Source organism: Crocodylus porosus, unplaced genomic scaffold, assembly GCF_001723895.1.
Source record: "Crocodylus porosus isolate Cpor-Errol unplaced genomic scaffold, CroPor_comp1, whole genome shotgun sequence".
Classification (NCBI taxonomy): Eukaryota; Metazoa; Chordata; order Crocodylia; family Crocodylidae; genus Crocodylus; species Crocodylus porosus.
The window spans coordinates 61,508,789-61,522,439 of NW_017728949.1; the positions used below are offsets into that span (position 1 = coordinate 61,508,789).

Genomic DNA, 13,651 nt, shown 5'->3' on the forward strand with positions numbered 1-13,651 from the left:
CCTGAGCATGCATTCCCCCGCAAGGCCCTCCTGGATGTGTGCCAGGATAATTTTTTCAAAGAGCTTACCCGGGATTGAGGTAAGACTAACTGTGGTTGTAGCTGTGTGGGTCTAAGGACATAAGCAGATGAGGTTTTTTGGGTGAATCGGATATCTTCTATTTTGTAAGTTGGTCTAATAAAAGCAAATGTTAGGTTTTAACTCAAATGTGTTCCTTCAACTGGGTTGTGATCGAGACCTTTCCAACTGTGATCAAGACCTTTCCAGGCTTCAAGACTGTGATGGAGAATAGGTCACCTTTTTACTACTATACAGAGATCATGGAACTTGTATGAAATTAGGGCTGGAAGGGACCTCAGGAGGTCATGTCTTGTTCAACCCCCTGCTCAAAGCAGGACCATCTCCAGCTAGATCATCCCCAGCCAAGGCTTTGTCTAGCCAGGTCTTCAAAACCTCCAAGGATGGAGATTCTCTGGGTAACCTGTTCCAGTGCTTCACTGCCCTCCTAGTAAGAGATTTTTTCCCCCTAATATCTAACCTAAACTTCCTTTGCTGCAACTTGAGCCCATTGCTGCTTGTTCTGTCATCACTGAGAACAGTCTAGCTCCATCCTCTTTGTAACAACCCTTTAGGTAGGTGAAAGCTGCTGTTAAATCCTCTCTGTCTTCTCCAGAGACAATAAGCCCAGTTCCCTCAGCCTCTTCTGATAAGTTATGTGCCCCAGTCCCATGAACCATTATTGTTGCCCTCCATTGTCCTCTCTCCAACTTGTCTACGTCCTTTCTGTAGTGGGGGGCCCAAAACTGGACACTACTCCAGATGTGGCCTCACTAGTGCTGAATAGAGGGGAAGAATCGCTTCCCTCGATCTTCTACCAACACTCCTACTAACACAGCCCAGTATGCCATTGACCTTCCTGGCAACAAGGACACACTGTTGGCTCATTCAGTTTATTGTCCACTGCAACCCCCAGGTCCTTTTCTGTAGACCTGCTGCTTAGTGAGTTTGTTCCCATCCTCCTTGAAAAAAGAACTGACTACTAATAACATCAACATAATTCAGCATGGCACAAACCAGAATCTGGCATTTTTAATACCTCCAAAATCTGGTACCTACACCCAAGCTTCATGGCCTATGAAGAGTTTTTTTTGCCTTAGTTTTTTTTTAATGATTTGGGATAAAAGAAATAGGGTACAAGTTGTCTGATATTTGCAGAATTATCCACTAATTCTTGGAGGCTTAAAGTTTGGGTCCCCAACTGGACCCTTAGCTCTTGACTTCGAGGCAGTCGGCGTACTAAATTCCAGTTGTTGCAAAATGGGGGATCCAAAAATGAGGGGGTACCAAAACTAGCTGCCTATGTGAACAGGGTTTTTTACTGTTTGTCAGTTTATCAACTCAGTGCCTGTTCTCCCTTCCACACAGTAGTTGCTTTCAAAAGCTTTCAACTTGTGTATTGTCATACTAGTGAAATATGATACAAATGTAAACCGATGGAGCTGCAAAGCTCCAAAGACTCCTAACGTAATGCTTAGGAGGCATGAGAAATCCTACTTCTGTGGATTTGTGCTCCCAAAATACATTCTTTCATAAATGGAAGAAAAAATTATCTGTTCAGAGTTTGATATCTTGTACTTCTCTGGGAATCCAAAAACTCAACAAAAATTACCTTTTTATTTAACTTTCTTCTAATTGCACTTGTCTCTTTAGTGACATTTAACAAAGGCTTAGTTAACCATTGTACATCTGCAGAATAAATCCTCATATAGCTTGCTTTTAAGCAAGTCGTATAATTTTTAAAATAGCGAGAACTAGTATCTTGCTTTGAATTTGTGTTAAAAGGCATTTATAAACTCCTGCTTTTCTTCTAAGGCAAGAAATCCTATGTATTGTGACACGTAACTTGTACTTGCTCAGAAACAAATGAGCCTAATAGTTCTTCCTCTTCAATTGGTCCATTTGCTAATTGCTGATCTCTCTTCCACTAAAGGGCTTCATGAAGAGAATAGAAGAAAAAGGGGTTCCTGAAGATATGAAAGGGAAAGACAAAATTGTGTTTGGCAATATCCACCAGATTTATGACTGGCACAAAGAGTAAGTCTTTTTAAAGCATCTTTGATAATTGTACTTTATTAAAGGAAAGAAATAAAATGAGAATTGTGGTGCTTGGCTTCTATCCATGCTTCTACACATGGGTTACTTCAAATTTATCTTGGAAAACTTTCAGGCCAAAATTTCGTAGGTGTGGTAACTAAATAACAATAGTCCGATTATTCAGAGGTGCTGTTGTTTAACCTCTGCTTCCATTGGTCTCAGTGGGCACATCTACACAAGCCGTTTACTGCAGAGTTGACTAATTAGCTCCACAGTAAACCTTGTGCATCTACAAGTGCACCCGTATTAGGCTGGAGTAAAATAATTAACTCCACAGCAGGGTAGTGTTTGTAAATACAAGTACTACCCTGCTGCCGAGATTTTTTACTCAGCAGCAGTGCACATGTAGACACTACCCCGGCTGGCTGGGTCACAAGGTTGCTTCAGTGCAGGGGGCTGTCTGCCAGCTAGCCCTGTGCTAAAGTACCTTTTCGCCCCAGGCAACCCTTCTACAGCATGTTGAACCAGGGGGACCAGCCCTGGGCTGGCAGGCCGACCCTCCCCTTTCTCTTGATCTAAATGATCAATTTGCGGTATCAGATACCTTGAACAGAAGATTTAATTAGAATAGAATAGTGTCTTCAGACAGACTTTTGTCTGATTCTGCACAGAGTGCTTTTTAACAACATGATAGAGGCCCTGGTGAGAAATATGCACATAAGCAACTAGATTAGGATGGCTGCTGATACTTTCCTGATTTTATTTGTAATCCTATGAATGTTTTGTTATAATAGTATTCTCCAAATGTCCATATCTGGTCACTGAGCTCAAATCTGGAGGGTGGCTTTCTGTCTTGGCAGTAGTCCATTTGCATTTGTAAACTTCCATAGTCATGTGTTAAATTAGAAAAAAAGTGTAAACTTGAGTAATTCATGCCAAGATAAGACTTCTGTCTGCTTCTCTGCTGCGTACTTGCGGCATCCTTGTTACCATGTGGTCCTAATGGTGCTTAGTGCATAGGCCAGTGGTTCTCAACCTTTCTGGACTCAAAACCCCCCCTCATTGGACTGAAAATAACTTTTGTGAATTGTGACGGTCTGGGTGCAGACAGAAGTGCAGCTCCCCGCTGTAAGTGAGAACGCTTTGCAGGAAGCGGTCTGTGTGACAGCGATCCCGTGGAGCAAACAGAAGTTCACTGTTGGTTCCAGGGGGAGTTTAGCTGTTGGCTGCCCCGCACCTGGTTTCTCCTACCAATGGCGGCTCCTCCCCACCAGCCCCCGCTGTTTTCGGAACGGGAGGGGGGGAAAGGGAGCAGAGGGAACTTGTTCAAGGGGTTTCTCAGCTGGGGCTGGAGGGTGCAGTGGGTCCCCACCCCGCAGCGGCTCCAATGCACCTGCCCCACCCTCCAGCGGGCTGAAACCCCTGCCCATATTCACCTTCCTCCACTCCCTTCCCCCCTCCCATTCTGAAACAGTGACAGGCTGTTATAGAAGATGCTATGTTTTGAAACGTCTTCATCTAAATCCTCCTGCAGTAAGGGGTCAGATTTACACCCGAGCGGTCACCTTTTTTTTAAGTGGTCAGTGGCCATGCACTTGTTCAGACATGGCTGTAGACCACTTTCTCTGCCTGCTTCCTGTGCCCAGATCAGGCAAGAATTGTCACTTCTGTCTGTACCCCCAACTTGAGAAACTACGTTATGTATTACAGTGCTTACCTCCTCGTGACAGGGCTGGGCAACGGGTGGGGAGGATCATTGGCAGGGATAAGCCTGAGCCTGTGTTTATCTACTTAGCTTATCAGCTCATCTCCTTCACAACTTGCCATGGGCGACTGGTGCCTCCCGAGTCTGGGGGGACACCAGATCACCGACAGGGGGTCCCCCAGCGGCCGGTTGCCGAGCCAGCAGCGAAACCGGAACTGCACTTCCAGTTCTGCGTCTGGCGCTTCCAAGAGGTGCACAGCTGATCTCAGGGGGTGCACTTGCACCCACGTGCACCCCCTACTCATCACCAGTGCAACTTGCTTATCTCCTCATACCTTGTAGCACCCTTCAAAGGATCTGATAGCACCCCACAATGCCCTAGCATCCTGGGTGAGAATCACTAGCCTAGGCTTAAGTTTTCCCAGCAGAGTTATGTCTGAGGGAATGAAAACCAGATGTGTCGGCATAAGGGGCAAGGAAGAACCATTTCCCAGGGGCTGTAACAGTAGTGCACAGGGAGCACCCCCATAAGAGGGCACCTTAAATTTCTTCCCAGCTCTGAGAACCTTTCTGGGCCCTTGGTGGAAAAGAAATCACATCTTCAACCTCTGCAGCTCTGCTAGCAAAAGCCCAGGCTGTCGATGGAGGCAGTCCACCTAGAAATCCCTCAATTTCAGAGAGGAAGACGATGAAAAAAGGGTCCTGTGTCTCTTTAGGGTGATGGTCAAAAGGTTTCTAAAAGCTTTGTTGAAGTGTTTCTGCCTCACTTTTACGCACGTAAACCAATTCTTAGAAGTTTTTAAACCATAGATCTTCAAAGCGTCTGGTCTAGGCTAGACGGTGTTTTGTAAATTCGTGAACAGCCTCATTGATCAACCTGCCCTCGTTATCACTTTCTGAAAGACTTTCAATTAAAAGCTTGTTTTCTCGAAACTAAACTGACAAGTGTGGCAGCAAAGTAATTGTAATTTGGTCAAGACTTTTTCTCTGTCTCTGTTGACCAACGGAAAAGTTGGTGAAACCTGATGTTTTCACACTCCTCTTTGGCTATTGGATGAGGAGTCTTCAGCTGAAAACACCCTGCTTTGCATTGTTTTCCATTTGGGTTTTTTGCAGGGGAGGTTAACCAGCTGAAATGAAAACCAGCACACGCACAATTACACACTTCATATCCAAGAACAGACCTCTTGCACTACACCATCTTAAATGCATAAAGCATGCTGCCATTAAAGGAAAAAGCAGGTCCTTTCCCCAGCTCCCCCCTCAATTAATTTTATTATTGACTTCTTTTAGGTAGACTGGATAATTCAGGGTAGGAAACACAAGTGTGGCATGGGGAGACTTTCTGAGTTATTCCTCTTCTTTAATTTTAGCTTTTTCCTGGCTGAACTGGAAAAGTGTCTTCAGGAACCTGACCGCTTAGCGCAGCTCTTTATAAAACATGTGAGTTGTCTCCTGTGTCCCACAGTCATCGTCCTAGGCAAAGCCCATGTTGTCTGATTTGTGCTGACTTGCTATTCTCATGTGTGTTAAATGTTAATCTAGATATTCAAAAGTCCTAGAGTTATTTTGCTATAGCTATTGAAATGCCCTACAATGTAAAAAGCTGTTTTAAAATTCTGGGTTTGGGGGTTGTTTTTTTTGGGGGGGGGGGGCATTGAACAAAAGATGACACTCCGTTGCCTATGGATAGATGCTAAATCATCTTTACACTATCAGAGTCATTGTCAAGAGGCTGTGAGTTGGGGTTGGAGCTAGACTCCCAATGGGAAACTCCAGCCTCCTAGCAGATTTCAGCCCTGGCGGAGCAGGGGAACCCTCTTCTGATTTTTTTTTTTGCCTCATTTGTCCACTTTCTGAGGGAGAACAGCAAAACAGAGCAGGTAGAGCCTCTCCTCCTCCTTTCAGTAACCACGTGCCATTCTCACACGGTGGGGATGGGTTCATAGACATTAGGACTGGAAGGGACCTCGCCCGATCACTGGGTCCAAAGGTTGGAAATAGGAGGAGGCTTCTCTTGTCCTTGTTGTTGGAGGGAGGGAAGGGTGAAAGATCTCTTCTGCTGCTTTGGTTAAAACCTCAGAAGTTGCTACCTGAGCCTGAAAGAAAGGGCGAAGAGTTTTTCTACTCTAGGTTCCCTCCTGGCAGCAGAGGAGAGGCTGGGAGTATTGGAGAACTTATGCAGGGACCAGGGCTGGTCAGGGCAGATGGACTAATGGCAAGGACTTCTTCAGCAACGGCCAAAATCTCATATCCATCTAGCCTTTCCAGAAAGTTATCATGTCTTAATTTAGAACTACTTTTTAGAATAGTATCTGGCAAGGATTTCATAGGGCAATATATTTTTTATTGGACCAACTGTGTAGTTAGGCTAGTTAGGCAGTCTCTCAAATGCAAGACACTCTTCTTTGGGTCTGAGGCATTAAAGCCAGAGCAGCGTAGTAGTAAAGGACGTTCGGAAGAGGGAGGAGAGAAATTCCCAGAAGTAGCAGGCACACGATTAGTGGAAGAAAAGAAGCTGATTACTGGGAGATAAAGGCCTATCAAAAAGGAGGAGGGCTTTTATATGTGAGAAGAAGTCAGGAATCGGGTAGGTTTTATAATGTGCCATTAAACCAATATTAGTGTTAGGTCCATGGTTTGTAGTGTCCAGCCAGCTTATGAATTTTCCCAGGGTTGTCTTTGAAAGTTGGTAGGTAGACTTCCCTTGAGCACGAGGATAGCGAGGTCACAGGGAGTGGTTGTTCTGTGACAAATGTGCTCCTAATGGTGTTTTTGTGCCTGTCTTTCATTTTTCCTGCAAGAGTTCATTCTGGTGTGATATATTGATCCAATGCATCAAATGCTGCACGGGCAACTATGTGGGTGAAATTAAATACACACACACACTATATATAGATAGATATAGATGGCTTTGTCTTAGGTATAGATATATATCTGTATGTGTGTGTTTAATTTCACATAGATATAATTTGTTTAATTTCATCCACAGAGTTGCCCTTGCAGCATCTGGTGCGTTGGATCGGGTATATCACGCTTTGGGAAAGTCATGGGTAGGAACCACCGATTCTGATGTTTTCATTATGAGGAGGTGTGGGTTGTAGTAGCAGTGGAGATGTTTTGAGGTTAACTGTTTCTTGCTAAGGCAAGGCTGTGTCTCACTTGATGTCTACTGGGGAGTTTGCTTCTGAGCTTGGCAAGGTTAGAGGATAGGTTGAAAGCCAGGAGCAAAGGATCTGGATGTATTTTTCTCCAGGTCTGATCTCTGAGTGTTGACTGTAGTTGTTTGATTCTTCTGATTAGTTCCAGTATGGGGTGGTAGGTGACCACCAGCGGTGTGTGGTCACAGGAGGATTTCTTTTTATATTATAGCAGGTTAATGTGGGGTATTTGGATAGCTCTTTCACATGTAAAGAAATAGATTGTACTAGAATGTCCTTGTTATATAAGGGAAGATTTTAGGCTTACAAGTGTTATCCTCTGAGCAGATGCAGTGGCATCTAAGGGCCTGACTGTAGATTACAGCTCTTTTTTGATGTGCTTGGCATGACTGCTGATCTTTTGGGCTTACGCTTGGTGGTCTGTGAGTTGTTTTTTGGAGGGGAGGGTTTTGTACATGGTGATTTGTAGTGTGCCATCTTGGATCTACATTGTGGTATCTAGAAATCTGACGTCAGTTTAGGAGTATTCCATAGAGAGCTGGATTCGAAGGGTGATAATGTTAGACCTGTGATAGATGTCAGTGAGTCCAGGTGTTCAGTTCAGGATTCTGACAAGATCATCTATGTAACACGGGTGTAGTGCTGGTTTGGTACTGTTGCCTAGACACTTTTACTCCAGGTGTCTCATGAAGATATATCAAGAGACTATGCCAGAGCCTTGGTTGCACTGAAAATATATACCAGCCGTGTTGACTTTCTCCTGCTTGAAGGTTCAGTCCATTGTTTTCAATCTTCCGTCTGGCAGTAGTGCTACTGAACTCAGTGGGGCTGTTCAAAGGAAAGCTGTTTGAGGGGATGGATGCTTGAAGCATAAGTCTATTTGTGTCGATGTTTTCATAGGGGAGGGGCAACAAATTTTGTCTCGTTTCCTTTTAGCGAAGGAAATTGACAGATTGGGTCAGATGGACCAATCCCAATTCCCCATTGCTGTGCATCTGGCATTGTTCTGGTAGCTTATGCCTGTAAAAGCAGGGCTTAAAGACAGATGTATGCTTTTTATAAGATACTCTTGTTCTTAGGTGTAAATGTGCATGTGAAGTTCAAGGGATTGGAGAATCAAGTCCAAAATGCTTTTAGAAAATCAGTGCATTGACAAAACCAAGCAGAGCAGTTTTAGCGCTTCCTCCTAGCCTACTCACTGGCTACTGCAGGCTTTTTATCATTAAATACATGATCAGACTGGCATGCTTTTTGCCTTCACAGGAAAGACGATTGCACATGTACGTGGTGTATTGCCAAAACAAACCACGATCAGAATACATAGTAGCTGAATATGATGCATATTTTGAGGTAAGCCTGACCACGTGTGCTAGATGCTGTGCTTTTTAAATGGGTGGTGTCTAATTTAATTGGAGGGTTAGCTGACAAACTATGATTTAGGCTAAACCAAGCATTCATTTATTTTGACTTTATATCTTCTCTGTTGTGTCCAGGAATGGTTCTTAAATCTGTCTCAAATTCTTATTCCATTAATTTCTAGCTATTAGTTCAGCTACTGACTTTCAACAATGATATTTCCTTTTGCCAAACCTCTTTGGTCTGAAGTAGTCTTTCCAGGCTTTCGTCTGTGGGGAGGAAAGTTGAGGGTTTTGACAGGGCATGATTGACTGTTGTTCGGAAAGTATTATTCCAGCCGGCAACTACTGGCAATTGTTGAGTCTTAAATATTGGTACTGAGAAACTACTTTTGTGGAAGTCTTTGGGAGCTGACTCGCCTATTTATGCTATGTATCTATATATCTGGGGTGCGTGTACACGTGTGTGTATATAAATAGTGTGTGTGCACAGATGCAGGAAGCTGGTTTCAACAAAGGGCAAGTGCTTCATTTTAATAAAGGGTACAGGTCATTATATCGTATCAGACATTTAAGGCTTTCTGTTAGACCTTGACCCCACTGAAGGCTGAAGGGCGGGCTGCTTAGCTGTAACTCCAGCTGGAGGCAAGAGTCTCAGGCTTTATGCCAGCTTCCAACCAGGAGAAGATGCTTGCCAAAATGTGACACTGTCAGAGTCTTAAATCATAGACTTCTAAAATATTTTCTTGAAAGATGAAGAGAAGACTAAAGAGAGCGATCCTATACTGAAACAAATGTCACCTGACACACTCGATTGCATCCTGCCTTTCTTCATGGAATAGTTCTTCGCATGTCTTATTCTGTGTTTTGTTGCAATTACAGTTTTTTAATGGCCGCAATTATCAATGTTTTTTCAGGAGCTTCAGCAAGAAATAAACCAGCGGTTAACCCTCAGTGACTTTTTGATCAAACCCATCCAGAGAATAACAAAATACCAGCTTCTACTCAAGGTAATAGAAATCGATACTCAAGATAAATTTGGAGTAATCGGAGACTGGTCTCTAGAGGTTTCAGATGCTTTGATATATCGTGACAGGAAAAATAAGTCATGTAAGCAAGTGTATTCCTGGTCTGTATGATTGTATTGGAATGGGAATAATCATAATTTCAATAAGTCTTTTTTTTTCTTTTTTGAATTGAAAAATATTGGGGGAATTAGACAACTTCTACAGAAAAATCTCATTTTGAGTTCATCTTTCTCAAAAGGAAAACTGAAATCATCTACTGTTTCTGTAACTTTTTTTAATTAAGCATTTTGGGAAGGTACCCAGCTCATTACTGATTTTTCTTGGAGGAGAAAATAACCCTAGCAAAAACTGAGGAAAACAGCTGTATGGTAGAGAATAGGATTTTTCCCCTCCCTAGTTTAATTTTTTCAAACTTCCTATTGAATAAGTTTCAAATGAGAGTGCTTTTTCCATGAACAACCCAGAGGGAAACTTCCCAGTGCTCGAGTCGGCTCTAACTGAAACAGACCTACAGCTGTTGCTAAAACAAAGTAGCAGTGGTGGGGTAGGAGGTGGAAGTAGTCTCCAGGTGTTGTGTACTGAACTTTGAAATATTGATGTGTCCCACAACGAGAAACTAAAGTCTAAATTTTCCAGCGTATGTAGTTTCGGATGTCATCTTGGAAACCTGTCTTATTTTTCCTTCCCCCTGCCCGCTCCAAGATTAGGGCCCCCATAGGTGACTTGGCCACAACTTCAACTTCAAAGCACTCCTGAAAATGTAGTCTTGGCAAGGTATCACGTTGAATGCCCCAAATTAGACACTGCTAGAATTTGGGCTGTAATCACGAACACTACTGGGATTCTTGGTTTTTTTCCTCATTTGAACTAAAGTCCCAGACTGTCATCTGCCTGCATTTTTGCTGATTGCCGTGAAAAATTAGTAGTTCCAAAGATGAGTGTGTTAGTCGACACCAGAGGTGGGAAAAACGTGGCCTGCGGGCCGAATGTGGCCCGCTAGGCCATTCTATCCGGCATGCGGAGCCTATAAAAAATTCAGAAAATTAATATTTATCTGCCTCTGGCTGCCTGGCACGCGGCCCTCGATGGCTTGCCAAAACTCAGTAAGCGGCCCTCCACCCGAAATAATTGCCCACCCCTGGTCTACAGTCTCCAAATGGTATCTACACGTGTGTCATCTTGTGGCTTAAAATAAGAGACTAAGGCAGATTCCCATGTACTAGTACCAATTCGGTCCGTTTCAATATGCAAATTTCAACCGGTCAGTTGACCTTAGGTACTATTTTCCCCATCTGTAGAAAGGGTATAACAGTAATGTTAAATGAGTTAATCAAAGCTTGCTTGTGTGATAGGATAAATAAGTTTCTCTGGTATCCTCAGAAATGAAGTGCTATCAAAGTATTTTTTGTCACTTTCTATGGAGTTACATTCTGATGTTCACTTTTTGTGGAGTAATCGCTTTCCTAAAACTTTCTAATGCAAACTGCCTTCATTGTCTTTAGGACTTCCTGAGATACAGTGAAAAAGCTGGACTGGAATGTTCTGAGACAGAGGTACATAGGCAATATTGATATATTAATTCATCTGTATATTGCAGCATAATGCAGTATGATTTTGATTAGAGGAAATGCCCACTGATGTTTGGCAATGATCAAAGAAGTGGGCGGGGGGAAAAAGAAATGGGACATCTGAGTTAAACCAGAAGCAAAATTAACTCTGCTGGATGTAGCATGGGATGTCATGGTAGAGTGGTTAAAATCATGCTATGGCTTCAGAGATGTAAGTTTTCACCTTCACATCAGGCTTGTGCAATAGGCTGCCTCCAATTGTACCTGGGTCCCTGGTCACTCAGGCTGGGGTGTCAAAGATGACTGGATGTTATTATGGTCCTTGTGTACCATTGGCTACAACACTGGCTAGTGTGGGCAAAGTATGCCTTACGGGCTGCTGGGCTTTAGAGGATTTTCAGCAAATGGGGCACCCCAGAATTTAACTGGCATGGGTGAAAGTCCTAGGTCCAAACGTATGCTTCATTGAGTCCTTGTTTCAGAGCAGCATTGACTCGAATGTTTGCCGTTAAGGTTCCCTCTGGCTTTCTCCTGACTGTTCAAAGTTCTTCTTTAACAGAAAGCAGTTGAATTAATGTGCCTTGTACCAAAACGTTGCAATGATATGATGAACCTGGGCCGTCTTCAGGGCTTCGAGGTATGTATCTCCGTTATGCTTGTTCGGTGTTTTAGTGATCAAGGAGTCATCAAAAACAACAAGGGAAAATCCCCAAACTTTCTCTAGTTTTGTTAGCCAGTACCCCACCCCACATGGCATATGTTGTTCCTTTGTGGGATCCCAAGGTTGAAAAGGGGTTGTATCCCTCTAGTCCCAAAACAGCATGACAGGTGGTGTGTTGCTTCACCACCTGTGGCCTGTTAGTGCTCCCCATGCTTAAATGGCAGGTTTGTTTCTACTGCCAGATTCCTGTGGTGGGTAGTGTGGTAACGTATGACACCTGAGTAAGGTACCCTGGGAAGAGAGCCTGTGAACACCTGTATTCAGAGTTCTGCAAGTACAAAGGGAACTCCCGGGTGATTTGCACTACAGTGGTCGAATGGGCATGAATTGGCTGCCCTAGTAAGATGCCTAATCTACAAAACGAGGACCTGCAGGTCTTAAACAATGGAACACAAACCATAATTCCAACAAAAATCCGATGAGATGGCTGATGAGCTGTACCCACTGGTTAACATGATGATATCATGCCCCTTCTTTCCTGCCCATGGCAGGGGGTCGGACTTGGTGATCTGCTCACTTCCCTTCCGACCCGACCAGCTATGAAACTATAATCATCCTGTCGCTGTTTTGTGGTACTCCCTGCATTGGTCAATCTTTAGGCTGAGGACCTCTTGGATCAGGAGGTGGGGGCTTGTTTTTCCAGGGTTTTGCATCTGATGCAGATGGGTGGTTAGGACTCCTAAGTGCCATGGTAATACAAATCTGCAACTACTGTATTGTTCTGATTTTATAAATTGACCCCACTTACTGAGGCTCAATTTTAGGAAGAAGAGCTTTTTTTCCCTGAATGCAAGTGCTTTCATTTTGATCTTTTGAAGTGCTTTTGCCTTCCCCAAATCCCACAGGAGATAAAAATACACTGAAATTTCTAGCGTAGAATTTTTATTATATGTATAAAATACTGCAAGACCAAAAGTCTGGATGGGAAGGGTCTCATTAGAGTTCAGCTGCATGTAGAAAGCTAGTGCATTATTTATGGGTTTTTCTTGGTGGAGGTTAGGTAGACTTGTAGTCAGTCCAGTACAAGTGTAGGAAGAGTTGGAGGCCGTGGGAATGCAGAATGCTTTAAGCAGTCCTGAGTTCCTGACGTCTCCTTAAGTTGGGGAGGCGTCCCAGAAGTCAGTGTTGCTTGGAAGCCCAAAATACATAAATCCCCTTAGATCCGTCCCTGGGCTCACGAGGCGTTGTTGTCCTTGCCTGCTGAGGTTAACACTTTCTTTGTTTCTCAGGGCAAGCTGACGGCTCAAGGAAAGCTGCTGCAGCAGGATACCTTCTACGTCACCGAGCAGGACTCTGGAATGCAGTGTCGCCCAAAAGAGCGGAGGGTCTTCCTCTTTGAGCAAATAGTCATCTTCAGCGAGCTTCTCAGGAAGGGCTCTCTGACACCAGGCTACATGTTCAAGAAAAGCATAAAGGTAAGGAGTGAGAGAAATCCCTGCAATCTGATTGCTTCTGGACCAGGAGTCGTCTCCATGCTTATCTCCACCCTAACTAGATTAACTGAAATAAAACTAAATCGCACACGTTGTGAATAAAATCAAAATAAAAGATGTAAATCAGGGTTTCAGGAGATCAAATGGATTGATTTGAACCAGTGATTTTTAAATAGCCAATGTTAATCGTGATTTAAATCGATCCACCCAAGCTAGTATAGGTGTGGCAACAGAGGTTTTAGTTGCAGGAAACAACTCCTGCTTTGTGTGCTGTAGAGAGGTTCAGGGGAATAAATCTTTTCCAGGGTCAATACAACTACTTTTTGGCCCAGGGACATGAGATGCTTTTCCAGTTTAACAACATTTTAGAGTGACGTAGATGGTGGTGTCCTTCCCCTCTATCTTTTTGTTTTGCTTTTTGAAGGAAAAAAAAAAAAGCTGGGTTATCTCTGTTTTTTTATCTCTGTTTCCCCTCAGTTGATTCTTATAGTCAGGGACTGAAAATGCCATGATCTTGCTTTGAATTTATTCATGGTGTTGCGTGTTTAGTATTCATGGACAGACATATTTGGAATATCTTGGCTAC

General features: G+C 43.4%; 1 protein-coding gene across 7 annotated transcripts in view; it reads left to right on the plus strand.

Annotated features, from left to right (window-relative positions):
- KALRN (kalirin, RhoGEF kinase) overlaps positions 1-13,651 on the plus strand; it is a 750,361-nt gene that overhangs the window by 685,598 nt on the left and 51,112 nt on the right. For all 7 annotated transcript variants that reach the window (XM_019553787.1, XM_019553783.1, XM_019553780.1 and 4 more), the window contains 7 exons: positions 1,991-2,094; positions 5,173-5,242; positions 8,224-8,310; positions 9,233-9,325; positions 10,846-10,896; positions 11,471-11,548; positions 12,862-13,047. In XM_019553787.1, the coding sequence (XP_019409332.1) occupies positions 1,991-2,094; positions 5,173-5,242; positions 8,224-8,310; positions 9,233-9,325; positions 10,846-10,896; positions 11,471-11,548; positions 12,862-13,047 (669 nt within the window). The remainder of the gene's footprint in view (positions 1-1,990; positions 2,095-5,172; positions 5,243-8,223; positions 8,311-9,232; positions 9,326-10,845; positions 10,897-11,470; positions 11,549-12,861; positions 13,048-13,651) is intronic.